The following is a 21,496-nucleotide window of genomic DNA, read 5'->3' as shown; positions in this document are numbered from 1 at the left end:
CATACCCTCCATATGTGGAACCAAATGGAGAAGTTTTGAGTACAGTGGACAAGTTCACTTACCTTGGCAGTGTCCTTTCCAAGGAGATACACAATGACATTGAGGTTGACATTCAAATTGCCAGAGTTAGCTCGGTATTTGGGAGGCCGGAAAAAAAGTGTGGGAGAGAAGAGGTATTAGACTGACAACCAAACTGAAGGTCTACAGAGTCGCTGTGCTGACCCCTTTTCTATCTATGTGCCTGTGAAACCTGGATATCTCCTAGAACTATTTCTGAATTGCTTCCATTTAAATTGTCTTAGGAAGATTCTGAAGATCACCTGGCAGGAGAAGATACCAGGTCCTTTCTCAAGCTAAACTGCCTAGCATTCCAGCATTACTATAGAGAACACAACTATGATGGACTGGGCATGTTGTTACAATGCCAGACATACACTTGCCAAAAAAGACTTTTTTATGTAGAACTCATGCAGGGCAAGTGCTCAGATAGATTCTAAGTATGTTAAGTTGTTTAATGGTTACTTTAAATGGTATTTCTCTTTTTCTTTCTATTTCTTGCTGCTGGGCTTTGCTGACATATAGAAATGCTGATGACTTATATGGATTTAATTTATATCCTGCAAATCTGTTAAAAGTGTTAATTGTTTCAAGTAGTATTTGGTTGATTTTCTAGAATTCTCTAAGTATATCATTAGTCCATCAGGTTTTTCTCTGCATGTGGATAGAATTTTTCCATCATGAATCTTTTGGAATTGTTTTAGATCATTGTATTTCTGAGGAGAGCTAAGTAAATTATAGTTGATCATCACACAGTGTCTATGTTACCATATGCAGTATTCTTTCCTGGTTCTGCTCACTTCACTGTATATTAGTTCATATAAGTCTTTTCAGGTTTTTCTGAAATCTTCTGGCCCATTTCTTCCATATATCACAACTTGTTCATCTTTTCTCCAACTGTGGGGCATCTCCTCAATTTCCAATTCTTTGCCACTACAAAAAGAGCTGTTATAAATATTTTTGTACATGTAATTCTTTTTCCTCTTTTTTATGATCTCTTTGGGATATAGACCTAGTAGTGGTATTGCTAGATCAAATATTATGCACAATTTGGCTGCCCTTTACCCAAAGGTAGGAACTCAAATATAGGAACTCAAATTTAGGTAGGAACTCAAATATAGGTAGGAACTCAAATATAGGAACTCAAATTTAAAAAATAGTAAATGTTAAAAATTGTCTTTACATGTAAGTGAGGGAAAAGAAAATATTATTAATAAAGCATTCATACATATGGATCTTTCGATATGGGCAAAGAAAATTTTATTCACATGACACCTTCTTTGAATTGTTTAAATTTCTATGTACCTCTGCAGAATAAATGATTCTACAATCTGTTGGTCCACTGCATGGAGACCTAAAACAGTAAGTGACTTGACCAAGGTCATAGAGGTAGTGATGGGCAAGGACAAAAGAAGACAGGTTTCCCAGCTTCCATTTCAGAGACCTTTGTAGTTTTATTTTGACTTATGATTGAGTTCTATAGATTATATTTTGAATTCTTATTGTCATTTCATCTTCCTCCCCAGGGAAATGTCTACTGTTTGGCTTCAAGTTGGACAATGTGGCAACCAGATAGCTCAGGAACTGTGGCACATCCTAGGTCTTGTAAATGGGTCCTGTGGAAAAATGGATAAGTAATATAGTTTTAATACTTCCTGAAACAACTCTAACCTACTCTTTCAGTTTATGTAGCTGTGTATCTGGAAAGCAAGTTTTAGACTCCATTTATCCATTAGGAGTTCTACAGTGAAATTACAGGTTTTTCCCTAATATGTAATCATTAACTATGAATATTCAAGTAATGATTTAACATTTTCATTATTGACTCTATTCCAAAACATGCCTCACCTACTTCATTTTTCCATATTCACAACATTGTTCTTAAACAGTTTTGGGTCATAGACTACATTGGCAATCTTGTAAAGCTCATGGGGACCGATTCTTAGAATTATTTTTAAATAAAATATATGAGATTATAAAGAAAAGCAGTTGTGTTAAAATACAGTTATCAAAATTTAAAAAAAAAAACAAGTCTATAAACCCCAGGTTAAGAAGTCTTACTACAAACTAAGAATCTGAGAACTCTTTAGAAAATCACTGGTTTCCATAAGGAATTTTAACTGTATCCCTTTGTGTGTAATAAAATCTAATCACTTACTGGTAAGAATCCTATGGGGCCACAAATTGTCAAAATACAATTCCTTTGCCAACCATAGTTATGAAGCCTTTAAATAACTGGATATGTTTCTGCTTCCATCAAGAATTCTGTTGGACTCTCCACTTCAAGATAGAGATGGGTTCAGTTAAAAGATCAAAGCATTGAAGTATTTTTTATCTTTTTCTTTTTTTTTCAGAACTTGGCTAATGTGGAAATATATTGTTTTTCTTATGCCTGCTACGTGTAATGAGTATTACACTTTTTTTTTGGTTTTTTTAAGAGGGAGAGATTTGGGAACTGAAATCAAAATTAAGTTATACTGAAAAGATTTTTTAATTTTTAAAAAGTAGTTCTGTCCTTCCAGAACTGTGGCATATATACCTATATGATAAGATATTTCACTGGACATAATTTATTTTTTAATTTCTTTACCTTCTTTTTTTCTTTTTTAGACTGGGTCTCTCTAGCTCAACAGGTTGGGAGAATGGTGGCCAATTCAAAGGTCATACATATCATTAGGCACAGAAGTTTTTACTTGGTCTATTTTTTTTTTTAGGTTTTTGCAAGGCAAATGGGGTTAAGTGGCTTGCCCAAGGCCACACAGCTAGGTAATTATTAAGTGTCTGAGACCGGATTTGAACCCAGGTACACTTGACTCCAAGGCCAGTGCTTTATCTACTATGCCACCTAGCCACCCCCTATTTTTTTAACCTGGATCAATTTACCCCTTTTGAAGTAGCCTGGTGGCTCTCCACTCCTAGGGACTCACCACCCACTGAGGCAAACTAGCAATTTTAGTCCTGCAGCTAGAAACTCCTGGGTTCAAATGATCCCTCAACCTTAGCTTCTCCCAGTAACAGTGATTACTGGGGCAGGCTACCACATTTGACCAAATTCCATTTTCTTAGGAAAAAATCTAAAGACATTTTCATCAAGGAGAGAAGAGATACTAGTCAGTTAATAAACATCTCTTAAACACATTCTCTGTCAGACATAATATTTTAGCACCATCAGATAGCATTTCCTTCTTCTAAAGTTGTTTCTAAATCTTTCTGGTAGCAAGGGGGTTACTAATTAAACAGTAGTAGTTAGATAAGTAGTAGATGACATCAAGTATAGGCATTTATTAAGCATATGCCATGAGCTGAAATATGTAACTATTTTATACATCAAGTTTTTTTGGGGGGGGGGGGGAAGGGAAGGGAGAGAATTGCTAGTAATTGAAGAGATAAAGGTCTCCTATAGAAAAAGACATTTAAATAGAGACAGAGATTCCAATGGGTGAAGGTGAGAAGGGACTGCATCTTCAGAGCATAAATCTAGGAGCAGCAGGTAGAAATTATAGAAAGGTTGATTTCAGCATGTTTTATGAAAAAAATTTCCCAATAATCAGAATTGTACAAAAGTGGAAGAAAGCCGCTTAACTTATGTCTTTCTTACAAGGGAGGGTTGAAATTTGGAAAGATTTGGGATAGATTTGGAAAAGACTAGGGTATGAAAAAACAAAGAGTACCAATAAAACTAAACCCAAAAATAACCAAATGAAATTGTTTATGGAATAAATGACATTCTGAGGTCATGTCAAGCTGGGTGAATTGGGTGTAAGCAAGTCTGCCAATTGCAGAAACACTTCCTTTTCACCCAGGGTCAGTTGTTTTTCTTTCAGGAATCCCTTCTGTTCACGTGATGGAAAGCTCAGTGCTATCTGTGTGGACAGTGAATACAAAGTGATAAAGAAAATGCAGAAACAAGTGAAAAAAGGGTAAGTGAGCCAGCTACTAGTCCTCTTCTATGAATGTGACTTCCACAAATTTGCATCCAGAGCCACTGTGGTAGTTATTTTTTACCAATTGCTCTTTCTTACAAAGGGAAGTTGAATTTGGGAGTGACCAAATGCAAAATGACAAGGATATAGGATAAAAAGGAATCTATAGAACTCATGTTTTTTTAGATTTTCAAGGCAATGGGGTTAAGTGGCTTGCCCAAGGCCACACAGCTAGGTATTTATTAAGTGTCAGAGGTCAGATTTGAACCCAGGTACTCCTGACTCCAAGGCCGGTGCTCTATCCACTGCACCACCTAGCTGCCCCTAGAACTCATTTTATAAAAAAAAAATTATTACCAATCCTTTGAAATTATACCCATCTATTTGAGTTTGCCTCCATTTCATCCTTGAATATATGCATAGACAGAAATGGAGATGAGCTGGCTATGTATTTAAGAACAAGAAAACAAAGTTGGACAGTCCAAATGGTACATTAGTAACCTTGATATATTAAGAGAAATAGAGGAAAGTTTCTAGAATGCTAAGTGGATTTTCTATGGAAAACATGGATAATTATTCAGAATGGCAAGGGACTAAGAGTTGCATTCATTATATATGAAGAGATTAAACTGAAGTGACTTTGTTAAGTATATAAAAAAACTACTTCGGATAAGTTTGTTCTAATTTGAGAAATTGGTTTATATGGGGAATGCTACAGATTCCTAGGATATATCTATAGTTCAACAAGGCATTTGACATAAGTCCCTTGCAAAATTCATATAGACAAGATGGAGAAATATGGACAGTTAGATTCAAAATTGGACTGGATCTTAGTAATAACGATGATGATGATGATGATGATGATGATGATAATCATATTTACATAGCATTTTGGGGTTTGCAAAATACTCTCTTCACAACAATCCTATGGAATAAATATTGCAAGTAGTTTTATTCCTATTTTACAAATGAGGACATTGAAACTCAGACACTTAAATGATCATATTCACACAACTAAATGTCAGAATCAGTGTTCAAATTCAGGTCTCTCCTGACTCCAAGTCAAGATATGGGCCATCCTGAAAGAAGGTCTCCAAGGCATTTCTCCACTTACTTGTCTTTTTGCTAGAGTGAAAGCAAGATTACAGGGGCTAGAATGTTGGAGTAAATAAATATAATAGAATTTAGTAGGAATCAGTTAAGTAGACAGTAGGTCTAAAAATATGGTGTGAGTAAACAGAAGATGGAACAAGTGGGGTGGGGTTGGGCAGATAGTGTGTTTAGACAATATCTTGGATTTTTTCTTGAACTTACAAGCTCAGTATAAACTATGAGCATATTGTGACAACTAGAAAAACTAATATGATCAGATTTAACTAATAGTGTCAAAAAATGAAGACAGTGATTATGTTGATATATTTTAACTTAGTCAGACAATTGGAATTTTGTATTTGGTTCTAGGTGTCCCATTTTAGGAAGAGAAACAAGTTAATAAGTGACATTTATGACTGACAAAGATGGTAAAGGGGTGAGAAATAAGAGGAGCTAGAAATCATGCTCTATGAAGATTTGGTGAATGAACTAAAGTTTGGAGAAGAGAAGATGTAAGGGGTTATATTAGATGTTTTCAAGTGCTTGAAGAATAGCCATGTGGAAAAAAGATTAGATTATTTTCCTTTGACTCAAGGGTAGAGAGGAAGACTGAAGGGGAGGAGTGGATTACAGATAGGGGAAACAGATTTTTGGTTTGGCTTGTATCAGAAGGGTTTCATATCATTTGGATGACAACTCATTAGGAATGTTCCATTTTTATTTTTTAATTCTCAATCCTGGGATATTCTGGATTTTCTGGTCAGAAATGAGTTGTTCTAGATCAAGGGTTTTTAATCTGTGTTATGTTGACTCCGAAGGGGTCTATGAACTTATTTCATTATGTAATAGATTTCTTTTTGTAATATTAGTTATTTTATGCATTTAAAATATTATTTTGAAAGGGTCTATAAACTTCCAAAGGGGCCCATGACATACAAAAAGGTCAAGAGCTCTTGCCCCAGGTGAATGTTGAGGGTCCTTCTAATTTTGAGATTCTTTGATTCATATTAATTTGGAAATGGAGATATCAATAATTATTTTTGTGTTTTGAGGTTGGCTATTGAAAATTTGATTTCTTATTCTATTCAGTGTTTTGTTCTGAGAGCTTATGAAGCAATTGCATAATTGTAAATCTGTTTCAAAGAATATAGTGCATATTTGAGATCTATCTAAAAACTGAAAAGGACTAGTGGTTAGTGTTAGTGTATAAATTTCAACTGTTACTAATGAAGTAGTTAGTTTGAGTTAATAAATATAAGTTGTAGGTTCAAAAATGTGTTAAAGTTAATAAGATCAGTCAAGTATAGATAAAATTGTTTGTCCTTTGTTCTCGAAGAAGATCATGATATCAGGGAGGTGATGCCATGATAAACAAGTGAACTGGATTTGAGTAAGAGAGTGCTGTGCTAAGTCACCAGCCTCACTTTCTTCTCCAGAGCCCTCTCGATCCAGTGGTCAGATATGGATCAGGACAACTGGAGATTGTTCTGCATGTGAGGCAATCAAGGTTAAGTGTCCTGTCCCAGGACACATAGCTAGAGTAAGTATGTAGTGTCTGAGTCTGGATTTGAACTCCATCCTCCTGACTCCAGAGTCAGTGCTCTATCCATTGTAAAATAAAAGCAAAAACAAAAACCTCTTCTTGGTTTTCAAAAGAATAATTACAGTCTATAAATTTGAGTCAATCTCTTTTTTTTCTGCCAAGATATGTCAACTATGAGGCTTAGAGGCAAGTGCAATGGATTTGTAGTCAGATGATTCTTCATATCCTGGCTCCATTATTTACTACCTGTGTGACTTTGTCATTTAACCACTCTGAGCCTCAGTTTCCCCATTTATAAAAATAAAGGTGTTAGGAGGTTAGGAGTTCAATTATAAGAGTCCCCAGTTAGAAAAATTTCTAAGATTAGACTGTGGTTGAAATCAACCAAATTTACATTTATATCTAATCCCTGGCACCTTTGAGACTGAGGCATAATCAGCTTGCTGTTTGTTAGATGAACTCTAATTTTCCTTCCAGATAAAAATCTCATGATTCCATGGATGGCAAAAAGGCAGAGTAGATTCTAAAGTTGCTTAAGTAAAATCCTCTGAGAATTTGTTTTAAGTAGGTAGACCAGATTGATATTATGATCACAAATAATCACCACTCTTAAGTATTTAGTTTTCTTTGATGTCCAAAGTATCTACTCAGTTGTATATAGTTATTTGTATTTTTCAAATCTTTAAAGTGTATATTTTGATGATTTCCTAATACTAGGTAATTTTTATGTTAAACTATCTTACTAAAAATTATATTTTTTATTTAAAGTATAATTGAATATCTAAGTGCATTCCCATAATTATCTCATTTGATCCTAGCAAGACTGTACAGAAGGAATACTTTTCTCTTCTACAGTTGAGAAAATTAAGAAACAGAATTGATTTTCCTAAGTTTAGACAATTAGGACATTGAAATCTAGAACCACTGTGAATGAATGAAAAACACTTATATCCATACCACGCTCAACAATATAAATAGAAAAGCAAGACAATTCCTACTCTCAAAGAATTCTAATGGAGGAAAACATCATATATAGGAAGTTTCAGCTGTAAGTAAGATGTAAAGGCTCAGAGGTCTTTAGTAGAATGCATCATCAAAATAGAAAACTTCTTTAGTGTCATTTCCATGGAGGGGTCCAAGGGTTTATGTAGGACAAGCCTTCTTTTAATAAATGAGAATAAATTGAAGCCAAAAATATTAGACTAATTTGTCCAAGTCTACAGAATTGGGGCATGAACCCAGGTCTCCTGATTGCAATTCCAATGTTCTTTTGAAACATCATTATTAGTCACAAGAATTAGTTGATCATAGGATATTGTTGCTGAGGGATCTCATGAAAAAGCTTAGAGATGTGACTGAATTCCAGTGTTGTTCCGACTGAATCATACTATATTCTGCTTACAAAGTAAGCCTATCTTCAGGACCTCATAGACATATCAGACACTTCTTTTAAGCCTAGGAACAAAATAAAGGCCCCAGGTCTCTGATCTGTGGCTTTAGAGAGTTTATTTTAATTGAGAAGTTAGGAGTTCAATTATAATCAGAGTCCCCAGTTAGAAAAATTTCTAAGATTAGACTGTGGTTGAAATCAACCAAATTTACATTTATATCTAATCCCTGGCACCTTTGAGACTGAGGCATAAATCAGCTTGCTGTTTGTGTAGTGAAAATAAAAGTGTCTGTTATCTCACATTACAGTTTTTGTCTAATCTGGACCTTTGGACCCAAACTCTAAAAGTCCAAATCTGTAAATTATGAAAAATGCCATAGATCTATTGATGTTATGATCATGTTTATATTCTGTAGCACAGCAAGGAAGACATTGGATTTGGAGTCAAGGGACCTTGACTTGGTTTGAACCCCAGATGACACTATCTGTGTGGCTTTGGAGAAGTCATTTAATCTTTCTAGACCTCATTTGTAAAATGAAACTGTTGTGTTAGAAGGCATCTGAGTTTTAGATTCATAGTCCTTTGAGCTTTCCTTCTTGGCCTCTCTAAGCCCTTCTTCAACTAACTGGAGAAAATTCTGGGGAAAGGAAATTCATTGTCTGACTCAGGTGCTAATCTCTCTTTTGACTTGTGCTACAAACTTTGAGGATAATGATTTCTTAGAAGGAGCAACAAATTAAATAGAAATAATTAAGGACCAGAAGCAGTTTATCAGCTAATAGCTAAAGTAATCAATTAGATTTCCTTTGTGACTAATTACAAGCCTCTCTCTAGTAATATAGGGTAACAGAATGTGGTTATGGTCCTGTCTTTGCAACAAACCTCTCACTTTCAGCAATATCCTAAACATATATTTTTAAATCTTTCAGTTTATTCCGAGAATCAAATCTAATAATTGGAAAACAGGGAAGAGGGAAGAATTGGGCTTGTGGTAAGACTTAACCCCTCCCTTTTTTTTTGTTTTGTCCAGATCTAGGGGTGGCTAGGTGGCACAGTGCATAAAGCACCAGCCCTGGAGTCAGGAGTACCTGGGTTCAAATCCGGCCTCAGATACTTAATAATGACCTAGCTGTGTGGCCTTGGGCAAGCCACTTAACCCCATTTAAATGCCTTGCAAAAACCTAAAAAAAAAATATAAAGTTGTTTTGTCCAGATCTGACAAAATCTCTATTGATATTTTCAATAGCTAGGTGATTTCTTCTGAAACTTACTTTCTTAGAGAGTTGACTAAGATATAGAGAACTTAGAGGTTAAGCAACTTGCCTTGGTCACATAGCTTGTATGTGTTATAGTAAGGTCTTCTTGGCTCCTGTGCTAATTCTCTGTTTTAGCACACCATGTTTCTTTGCCAGAAACATATGCATATGGGGATAATTTAGTAAATTACTGGATATACCATCACTCAGACTAGATTATGAATTGCCAGAGAGCAGGGACCATGTATTCTATTTTTATTATTTACTTTTTACTATTTCTCACATAGGATAGATACTCTATGTCCCATCTATAAGCTTTTGTACAACATTATTGGTTCCTTTTAAGCCTAGAAACAAAATAAAGGCCCCCTGAGGTCTCTGATCTGTGACTTTAGTGAATTTATTTTAATTGAAAAGTTAAGAGTTCAATTACAATCTGAGTCCCCCATTAGAAAAATTTATCAGATTTAGACTGTGATTGAAATCAACTAAATTTACATTTATATCTAATCTGTTGTTAATCTCTGACACCTTTGAGGTTGAGGCATAATTCAGGTTGCTGATAATGTTTGTGTAGTGAAATAAAAGGTTGTATATCTGTGAGAAAGAGCAGAACTTTTATTGGGACTTAACTCAGTCCTTAAGAGGTACACTGGTGTCATCCACCAGCTGGGTCTTCTACTCTGTGATGCCTGAAAAGCAGATGATCCTCTTCCAGGTTCTGCCACAAATTGGTTTTAACTTTTTTTTCTTCTTTAGCCCCAGGGCTGCTAGTCCTTGGCATCTCTTGACTTAATCCCACTTTTTCCTCTCTGTTCCTAGAACTTTGGTATAGCTAATATTGTTCTGAGATAACTTGCCTTTTATATAGATTCCTTGTCTTTGATTGATTCAAGAAGAAATACTGACTTTGTTCACATTTAGTTCTGATTCAGTCAAGGAATATTCTAACCTAACAAAGGAAATTATTACCTTCAAGTGGGTGGGACAGTCTTTGTGTTCACACCTTTTTAAACCTTCTGTCTCTGTTCCCAAGGCTTCAACCTGCCCTCACCCCCATCTCTTACAACTCCACCCCAATTTCCTCTAAAACTAGACTCAAGGGGCAGCTACAAATAGAGCACTGGACCCCAAGTTCAAATCTGAGCTCAGACACCTAGCTGTGTGACCTTGGGCAAATTACTTAACTCCACTGCCTTAAATAAATAAAAATTAAAAAAAAAACTAGACTCAAGTGTCACCTTCAATGCAAAGTCTTTTCTGGTTCCTCTAGCTGTTAGACCTAAATATTTATCATATGTTTTTTGTAAATATTTTTACATACTACTTTCATTTTTGTCTTTGTATTCCTAGTCCCTAGGACTGTTGTTGTTCAGTCATTCCAGACTCTTTGTGATTACCATTTAGTGTTTTCTTGGCAAAGATATTGGAATAGTTTGACATTCCTTCTCCAGATCATTTTACAGATGAAGAAACTGAGACAAAAAAAGGTTAAGTGACTTGACCAGGGTCACACAGCCTGAAACTGGCTTTGAACTCAGGTCTTCCTGACAACAGGCCCAGAGTCTATCCACCACACCACCTAGATACTTTAGTAGCTAAGTAAATGTTTGCAGATTGAATGATTCCCTTTCTTTTCATGACCCCTTATAAGATCTTGCACAATAGGAAGTTAGTAAATGCTACTGATTCATTCACTGACACCTGCTTTACTCTCCCCCATCCAAACCCCACCATCACCCTCACTATTTGCCATTCCTTACCTGAGTAACCATTGGAAACATCCACTTTTCCACTTGTGCTGTTGAACTGCTGAAGGTCCCAATGGTTCTGGAGAAGAAAGTGGTGACTTTGCACAGTCCTCCCTCACTTAAATCCAGGTCACCTGCAAGTGAAACCCCTGATGTCATAGTCCTACCTCTTAAGCTCTCCAGAATGAAGGACAAACAACAAACAAAAACAATAACAACAATATTTCACCCACCACCAGGTGAATAATAGTCCTTGGGTCTTATAGACTGAATAATTTGGTTCCCTTAGCCCTTATACCCTGTTATTTGTCTTTTACTACTTCTTCTTGGTAATTGATCTATTTTTATTGGCTCCCAATCTCTCTCTTCATTCTTAACTCTGACTTTGTCCTTTCATTTCAAGCTCCAACTGCATCCCTACTTCTTACACAATGCCACATGACCACCTGGCCTCCCAGTAACTGAAAATTGAGACTGAGATGAACTCTTCGTTCTCTGTTCCCATCTTCCATTCTCATCCTATCCTCCATTCATTCTTTTTTTCCTTTCTGTGCCTAAGGCCAATGCCTTCGCATGTCACATCTACTTTGTCCTCCCTTTTGCTTCTTTCAGAACTTTGCTCCAATGGTGATTCTTTTTGTTGTACAAATCAATTGATCATCAACCAGCATTTATTAAGGTCTTACTAGGTACAATGCACTGGACTCAGTCTGACAATATAAAGACAGAGAATTAATCCTTATTCCTAAGAAGTTTACAGAAGTTTCAACCTCTCCTTTCTTTTTACTTAAAAAGTTCTTAAGCTTAAAAATAACAAAATAACCAAAATAACCACCCCCCCAATCCCAAATCAAAATAAAAATGCCAAATCCTTTATCATTAAAAAAAAATAATCAAACATTTTTCTGGTCCTACTTCTCTCTTCTCTTCACTACTAAACTTTTTTTTTAATTATTTGTTCAAGGCAATGAGGTTAAGTGACTTGCCCAAGTTCACACAGCTAGGTAATTATTAAGTGTCTGAGGTTGGATTTGAACTCAGGTCCGCCCAACTCCAGGGCTACCTAGCTATTTCCATAGTCATTTGAAGTAAAGTCCCCGCACATAGGGGTACTGGATTGAGGTGATGTTAAAACAAGACTTCTGAGTTCTGGGAAGACTGCTCTCATCTAAGACTCAAAGAAGGGCCAGTTGTCAAAACTCTGACATGGAGGGGAGAGTAAGCACTCAGATGCTGGTTTGGAAGGTAGTAGGATTGAATGAGATACATGATGTTCTACAGCTGGATGTATGCATTTGTGTGGATGTGTGGACCAGATGGTTGAATATTAAAAAGTCTATTTGTGTGAGTTAGTGGGGTTCTCTTAGGAGCCATAGCATGTAACCCTAGAATCCCAGATCTAGAGAAATTATTAGTAGTCTTATGTTTCTATATATATGGGCATAGGAAGTGACTGAGGAATTTGTCAGATTGTAAGTAGAAGTCTCTGATGATACCTAACTCTAGATTGAGCCATATCTATCACTGTTTGAGAGTAACTTTTACATTTCTCTTTTTATTACTGCTTATACATGACAAAAGTAGATAAGAAACCTCACAAAAGTATCCAAAGTCCTAACCTTGTGCTAAGAAGTCCTATATAATAGAAATAATGATGATGATGATGATGATGATGATCCCTTGAAAATGCAGAAATATAATTTGTAAAAGTACTTTCCTAACCGTTATCTCACTTGAACCTTCTAGGAGGAAGAAAAGCTATTAAGTAATTTGGACAGATAGTTCCATTTTTTTTTTGCATGTGAGGAAACAGATTTAGAGGTGAAGTGTTTGATTCAAGGTCCCTTGGCCTAGTAAATGGAATAACTAGCACTTGAACCAAAATCATCTTCTAACTTCCACTCACATGGTATTTCTATCACATCTCATCCAGAACCAGATAGGTGGAGACAAATTGCTTCTCTTAATCTATAGGTGACTTAGAACAGACCCACTCCTTAAATAACTGCATTTCTTTGTTACAATCAGTGACATTTGTTATGAATGTCATCATTAAATCTCACTAGAGCATCTCCCCTTCCCCTTCTTTCTTTACCTGCCCAACCCTCCCTCATCACTTCCTTTCTCTCCTTTTTATTGTGGTTCCTTTATAATCTGACTCTTAAAATTAAAGATTGTTTTATTTGTGACTGTTCCTTATCCAACTCTATCTTTCTTCTTAATCCTCACCGTCCACTCTCTATTCCCTGCTTGTTTTCCGGTTGAATTTAATATATTTCTACAGTGAACTTTGTATTTTCAACCCTCCTTAGTCAGGTAAGAGTGAGATTCATAAGATGCTCACTTCCCTCCCCCTACTTTTTTTCCTACAGTTTATTTTATCCTATTCTTTGCTCACTACAATTATTAGAAACCTCAAGTTTGTTCCTCTTCTTCCTCATATTTTCTCTAGTGTGTACCTTTTCCCTTAGCTTTTCTTTTCTTTCTTCAGAACAAAACCTCATGTAGGTTCTGTTTTTCTTTCTTAGCTCCTGTTGAGATTCCTTGAAGACAATGAAATTTTGGGTGGTTGTTTTTAAATTGAGCTGGAGTGTCTGTCCCCTGATTCCACTTACGATGCTGCTTTAACCTATGCTATTTCTGCCCCCTTGGGCAGCCTGGTAGTCCCCTGCCATATTGATGTCATTCTTAGGTGAGACATATGATTGGCTTATTTTACTGTAAAGTAATCCATCAGCCTCAGCTTCTCCACTGGTAAGGATCATAGGCAAGCACCATTATGCCCAGCAATATTGTATACTTGGCTCTCCCCCCCTTATATTAACCATTTATCATAATTTATTTCTTTTCAGTTTCCTGATTATATTTACCTTTCTAGTTTCTCTTGATTCTTGCTGTGCTTGTATCTAAGGCCCATTTTTCCCTTACAGGATTATACTCAGATTTATAGAATAAATTATTGTTATAAAGTTTTATCTTTTGCCTTTTGTTCTTTGTGTTTCAAGATTTTCTCTTTCTTTATTGAAATTTTATTTTCTCAAATTACATGCAATGGTAGTTTTTTTTTAACATTCATCCATTTGTAATTTTATGAGTTCCACATTTTTCTACCACCCTCCTTTCCCTCCCCCTCTCCATGGAGGCAAACAGTCTGGTAAAAGTTGTATATATATATATATATATATATACAACTTTTACCAGACTGTTGTTGTGTGTGTGTATATATATATATATATATATATATATATATATATATATATATACATACAATTGTGCTTAACAGTTACATATTAATCATGTTCTGAAAGAGGAAGGATTTTCTCTTTTTTATGGTAGTTACAGTAGAGTCTTGACTGTAGTTTCTTGGCACTTGAACTCTCTTTCCAGTGGCTTTCAATATTTTTCTCTTACCTAGAAATACTGAATTTTGTTTTTGACACTCCTGAGTATTTTCAGCCTGGCACTTCTGTCAGGAGGTGATCACTGGATTCTTTCTATTTTACTTTACCTTTTGGCTCAATAAACTGTGCATCATTCTTTTATGATTTCTTTAATTAAATATGATATCTAAATTTTTTATTTTGTCATGATTTTCAGGAAGTCTCATGATTTTTACATGATCTCTTTACATGATCTGATCTGTTTAACAGGTCACTTGTCTTTTTGATGAAGAGTATGTCAAGTACCTATCATTTTCCCCCAGTATTTTGACTTTGTTCTAATATTTCTTAAATCATGGAATCATTTAATTCTCTTTGCTCCATTTTTAAGATTTTTCTTCAGAGAGTCTACTTAGGTCAGGTTTTATATGTTCTGTTCTAAGCTATTTATTTCCTTTCCAAATTTTCCCTTGAGAGTTTTTTCTTTTATTAAAGATTTTATTTGAGTTTTACAATTTTTCCTCCAACTCTTGAGAGTTTTAACTTTATTTTGTGGGTCTTTTAAAATTTTCTTGCAAAGATTCTTAGAGTCCTTGTGACCAAGTCATTCTTTTATCTATTTATATTTTCTGTGGAGTTATTCTTCATCTAATTTGACCTCTGGGACTTCCCTTAACTAGTATTTCTTCAGTGTTTTTTTTCTTGTTTGGTTATCTCTCCAGGCTCAGTTTCTGGATTAAGACCTTGTATTAGGATCAGTCTCTGCCTCCCCTTCTTCTCTTCCACTCTTGTTTGTCACTCTCTCCTCTTTAATCTCAATGCTTCCACTGCTAGTTATGAAAGGTGGTTGAAAGTAGGCCTTGCCCTCTGACATAATCCCTCTCTCTTCTCCTGGTGGCTCAAGGAAAGTGTTGGTGAAGTACTAGGTGAAGTTGGAAGGAAAAAGTAATTACCGATGGGGTGGAGAGGTAGTGAAATGAGCTATAAGCTTTAAGTTGGAATTCCTTGGAAACTATATATCCCCCCAAAATTTTGTTATGGACCCAAATCCTCTGACATTAGCCATTGTAAATGGTTTATTTCAAGGTTACTACAACAAGCCTTTGAACTGTGAAGAGAGTCTTCTCTACAATACAATGGAGAGACTTCGGAAGGAAGTGGAACTCCGGGATTGTTACAGTGGGACTGTGCTGTTTCATAGCCTGAGTGGTGGCACAGGAGCAGGTATGTAATGAGGGGAAAGAAAAGGAAACCTAGCTAATTTATTATCCTTATTATTTTGACCTTGACATTACCTTTTGGATTTGGGTTTTCAAAGTATTCATCTAGCTCTTTATTCTTTCTTTTTTCTACAAGGTATTGGGTTTAAAATTTATAATAAACTGACACTAGGTGGAAGAGAGTACCAGGACCCTCATGACCTGAACAGTTAGAACTCTCCAAGGTGTTCAGCAAATATAAGATTATCATATTTTCCTACTCACTTATACTTTGTTTCATGATCTGTCATAAAATCACTGCCAAATGAATTGCCAATCATGGCCAAATTCTTGACTGAAGAGTTCATTACCACTTGACCAGACTACTGGTGATGAATCTTTCTGTGCTTAACTAGGCTATTCCTTACAAAACAGAAAAAATCTGGACAATATTGAAAACCATTCCATTGTAATAGATGGGCTTAGAACTTGCTTTCCCTTGACATACTCTTTAGGAAGCCAGGGTCACTTTTATGCTACAATGAGGCATCAGAGTGCAACACTGTGAAGCGTTTGTATTGCTGATGGCTAATGAACAGGGATTAGAATTGAATAGGAGAGAAAGGGCTGGATTGCCTTTGGGAAACGATGCAATGTTTTAAAGATTTCAAGCTTCTCCATGAAATCAAGGCTCATCTATTTCCCATTAGTGTTCTTCCAGTGGTTCTGTGTGGGTGCTAGCTGTGGCATGCCCAGTCTTTAAAAAATTCAAGTTGATTGGGTTATAGGGCAATGGGAGAGGCACATAATGGGAGTGAACACAGCTGCAGCTTAGTTCCAGTAGTGAAACAGGTGCAAGAAGGCACTAAAGGGATCATCAGAAAGATGTTTGACAAGAACTGGAGACTGGACTTCTGGGGTAGAGCCAAGATGGCAGCATGAAGTGAGCATGCTCCTGGAGCTTTTCCCTACACACACACAGTGTTAAATGAAGCCTCTGCACAAACATTAAAACTACAGAACCCACGAAAAAAGATTGAAACAAGTTTTAAATTGTAGACATTGAGGAGGATCTTCAGTGAAGGAGTCTCTTCAGCAGGGAAAGGGGAAGTAAAGCCCAGCTAGGTGGGACAGCAGGAAAGCCAAAGAGAGACTTTTAGCCACAGTGCAGTCCAGGTCCCAGCATCTAGACAACAGACCAGCAGGGAGGGTCCTATCCCCAGATAAAGTCTGATAAAGTTTTGCCCTAATAACACTGGGGCAAAAGACAGGACTGGATTGGGATCAAATCACAATATGTCCAGACTCTTGACAAAAAAATAGAGGAAACAAAGCTCTGCAAAGGCAATGCTTGGGCTGCACAGGCAATATCTTGGCCTACAACAAACCAGGGATCAAACCCCAGTCCCAGCATAAAAAGCTCAGGACTATACTCCCTATACCCCAGGAGCCCAGCTCAACAAACAAAATGAGCAAAAAAGCCTAAAAGAGTGTTCACCATAGAAAGCTTCTATACAGATAGAGATGATAAAAATGCTACCTCAAAAGAAGAAAGCAGTGACAGAATATCTACTTTGGAAATTTCAAAGGAATCTATGAATTGGACTCAAATCTACAACCTCATAGGAGAGCTTAAAAAGGAATTTAAAAACCAAAGAAGAGAGGAAGAAAGAAAAACAGAAAAAAGAAATGAGAGCCATGCAGGAAAAGTATGAAAAATTGACCCAAGAAATTAATTCCTTCAAAAGTAAAAATAACCAGCTGGAAAAAGAATGTAACTCTTTAAGAATTAAAATAAACCAAATGGAAAAAGGAATGAAACTCAACTAAAACTCAAATTGAACAAATGGAAAAGGAATGCAACTCAGCAAAAAATAAAATTAACCAACTAGAATAGGAGAAAAAAAACTTAACTGAAGAAAATAAAATGCTAAAAATTAGAACTGGACAAATAAAAACTAATGAATCTGTAAGACACTAAGATTCCATCAAACAAAATCATAAGGCTGAAAAAATTGATGAAAACATAAAGAACTTTATAGGAAAAAAAATAAATGACCTGGAAAATAGATCTAGAAGAGATAATTTATGAACTATTGGTCTATCAGAAAGCCTAGATGAAAAATAGAGCCTGGAAAATATCTTTCTGGAAATTATCAGAGAAAACCATCCCATACACTAGATCAAGAAGACAAAATAGAATACAAAGAACACCTCAGACAGAGATCCCAGGATAAAAACTCCAAGGAGCAGAGCAGAAAAAAATTTAAATACAAAGGAAACACAATCAGCATTACACAGGCTTTATCAAGCTTCAGCATTAAAGGATAGGTGGGTAAAAGAACATGGGATACAGCCAAGAATTTACTACCCTGCAAAATTTAGCATATTCTGTCAGAGGAAAAGATCAATGAAATAGAAGACTTCCAAAATTTTCTGATAAAAAGACCAGAAGAGAGAATTTGATCTTCAAATACATGACTCAATAGATACATAACAAAGGTAAACAGAAGGGGGAGGAACAAATTAGAACATTAAATTAAATCCCTGCAAGGGAAGATAACACTTATAATTCTTGAGAATTGTATTTCTCTTAGGTTGAATGTAGTTTAAGAGACTGTACTTAAAGCAGGGCTGTCCAACCTTACTTTTAAAAGTTTTTACTAAAACAATAGACAATATATTTTGATTTTTCATTTTAGTGAGAGCTTTGTAGTAGCCACTTAATTTACTAAAGCATTTAGTGAGCCCACAGACACCTGCAAAAAAATTGCTCTGTGAGCTGCATGTGGCCCTAAGCCTCCTTTTGGACAGTCCTGACTTGGAGGATAATGGATATTGTTGGTCCTTGTCTTTGTCTCTAGTTATTAAAGAACAAAATGACATCATTATGTTTGAGACAAATTACATTGGGTCTGACTGTGACTGATCAGACCAATAAGAGCTCAGAATGCTCTACCACAGGTGGGGCATAAATAGTCCAGGTGAATACCTGGGAGGCTTACTCTAAACTTATGTATCTTACATTTCCTTTGAGCTACTTTAATTCTGTCATGCTCATAGAGTTCAACATTTTTTCTGATGAGGGTATCTTATGTGGGGCAGTCCTGTGCCAGTTCTCCCATGCTTTTAATCAGTTCAAAAGTTCTTAAGAGAGACCTTTGGGGTATCCTAGCACTTAGAATACTTAGAGGTTATATATTTAATTAAATCAGAAGTGACTTTACTAGATACCTAGAATTTTGTAGTACCACAGGGGCAGAGGGTGGGAATATATTTAGAAGGGATGAACATAAAGAGATTGGGAAGTGATCTTGCCTTAATCTATACTTTAGTTAATGAGGGTTTTAGTACTATGGTTGGGGTGCTAAAGGGACAGTAGGAGAAAGTATAGTTGATACTTTGGTTGGAGAGGACTTGTAGGGTTATGGTTATAGTACTATAGAGATGGAGGGAAAGATATACTTAAAGAAACTAGACATAAAAACATCATGAAGAGATTTTGCTTTGCTTGATACTTTGGCTAAAATTGGAGGGAATATGCTGGGTGGAGGAGTATAAATGGTTCATGAAATGATTTGGTTTGCATGATGCTTTGGCTTATGAAAGTGTATGTCCATGGAGAGTACTTGAAAAGGTGGTAAGATATAAAGGATTATAATTTGATGTTATTCATGATTCTTGAGAAGTGTATTTATTTCTTTTTTTTAAATTTAATTTATTTATTTACTTTGAATTTTACCATTTTCCCCTAATCTTGCTTCCCTCCCCCACCCCCCCACAGAAGGCAGTCTATTAGTCTTTACATTGTTTCCACAGTATAAAATGATCTAAGTTGAATGTGATGAGAGAGAAATCATATCCTTAAGGAAAAAATTAAATATTAGAGATAGCAAAGTTACATTATAAGATAATGTTTTGTTTTTAAATTAAAGGTAATAGTCTTTGGTCTTTGTTCAAACTCCACAATTCTTTCTCTGGATACAGATTGTATTCTCCATCACAGATACCCCAAGATTGTGCCTGATTGTTGCACTCTTGGAATAAGCAAGTCCATTAAAGTTGATCATTGCTCCCATGTTGCTGTTAGGGTATACAGTGTTCTTCTTGTTCTGCTCATCTTGCACAGCATCAGTTCATGCAAAGTGTATTTCTAATAAGAAGAGGGGAGGGTACTTTTGTGACTATAAGGCATTGTTGTTTATCAATCAATCAACTTTAGAATAGCACTTTTATCAGGTTAGATAAAAGGAGTATATTTTGATAAAGGGGAGGGTAAGTTCAAGATATGGTTAAAACAATAAAAAATGTAAAAAGGACTATACTAGGATAAGACTAGGCATTAGTGAAAAAATAGCACCAGGTGAAGAGGCACAAAGACTTATTTTGAGAGGGAAAGAAGGGATGGTGTGAATGCTCAGTAAATCCTACCCAATAGATTTGGCCTAGAGATGGAATAATACACATTCCCAATTGGGTTTTTAAAAATATATCCTACCTTAGAGGGAAGTGGGGGGGGGGGAGAAAGGGAAAGAAAAAGCAGAGACTGATAAAAAAGGAGATAAAGGTATAACTGAAAGAACACTTAAAGTACAAATTTAAAAGAAAGGTTGAAGAGGAAAGAGATCAAAACATTGCTGAGGAGGAATAAGAGGAAAGGAAAAAGTACAAACAGGAAAAGAGAGCATAGAGGGAAATACAGAATTAGTCTTCTTAACTGTAAATGTGAATGAGTTGAACTCTCCCATAAAATAGAAGTGAATAGCAGAATGGATTAAAAAAACCAGAATCCTGCAATATACTATTTACAAGAAACACATCTGAAGCATAAAGTTACACACAGGATAAAGGTAAAAGACTGGAGCAAAATATATTATGCTTCAGCTGAAATAAAAGAATCAGGAGTAGTGATCCTCATCTCAGATAAAGCAAAAGCAAAAATCAGTCTCATTAAAAGGATAAGGAAGGAAACTACATCTTCTTTAAAAGCACCACAGGCCTTGAAATGTTATCAGTATTAAACATATATACTCCTAGTGGTGTAGCATTCAAATTCTTAGAGGAGAAGCTGAATGAATTATAAGGAGACATAGACAGCAAAACTGTAATAGTGGGTGGTCGCAATCTCTCTCTCTCTCTCTCTCTCTCTCTCTCTCTCTCTCTTTCTCTCTCAGAACTAGATAAATCTGATCACAAAATAAATAAGAAGAAAGTTAAGAAGATGAATAAAATCTTAGAAAATTTAGATATGATAAACTTCTGGAGAAAACTGAATGGGGGATAGAACAGAATATACCTTTTTCTCTGCAGTACATGGCACTTATACCGAAATTGACTGTGTATTAGGGCATTAAAAACTCTACATTCAAATGTGGAAAGGCAGACATAATAAATGTATACTTTTCAGATCATGATATAATAAAAATTACATGTAATAAAGGGTCATGGGAATATAAAACAAAATTAATTGGAAACTAAATAAATGAAATAATAAATTTTAAAGAATGAATAAATCATAGAAATAATCAGTCCTTTCAACTAAGAAAATGATAGCAGTGAGACATTATACCCAAATTATAGGGTGCAGCCAAAGCAGTTTTTAGGGGAAATTTTATGTCTCTAAATGTTTACATGAATAAAGTAGAGAAAGAGATCAATAAATTAGTATGTGACTAAAAACAGTAGAAAAAGAACAAAGATCTCCAATTAAATACCAAATTACAAATTATGAAAATCAAAGGAAAGATTAATAAAATTGAAAGCAAGAAAACATTGATCTGATAAATGAAAGTAAGAATTAGTTTTATGAAAAAACCAAAAAAAAATAGATAAACCTTTGGTTAATCTTTAAAAAAATACCCATTTCTCATTATCAAAAATGAAAACAGTGAACTTACTACCAAT

General features: G+C 35.5%; 1 protein-coding gene across 4 annotated transcripts in view; it reads left to right on the top strand.

Annotated features, from left to right (window-relative positions):
• The window catches only part of LOC141495888 (tubulin delta chain-like), an 87,829-nt gene that overhangs the window by 37,746 nt on the left and 28,587 nt on the right, over positions 1–21,496 (top strand). For 3 of the 4 annotated variants that reach the window (XM_074197742.1, XM_074197743.1, XM_074197741.1), the window contains 4 exons: positions 1,584–1,691; positions 3,882–3,977; positions 8,936–8,997; positions 15,480–15,617. In XM_074197742.1, coding sequence (XP_074053843.1) covers positions 1,588–1,691; positions 3,882–3,977; positions 8,936–8,997; positions 15,480–15,617 — 400 coding nt within the window. In that variant the 5' untranslated portion in view covers positions 1,584–1,587. The other variant, XM_074197744.1, reaches the window with a different exon arrangement.

Source organism: Macrotis lagotis, chromosome 8 (assembly GCF_037893015.1).
Source record: "Macrotis lagotis isolate mMagLag1 chromosome 8, bilby.v1.9.chrom.fasta, whole genome shotgun sequence".
Taxonomy (NCBI): Eukaryota; Metazoa; Chordata; class Mammalia; order Peramelemorphia; family Peramelidae; genus Macrotis; species Macrotis lagotis.
Note: the sequence above shows the minus strand (reverse complement) of the source record. Positions and strands in the feature narration are given on the sequence as shown.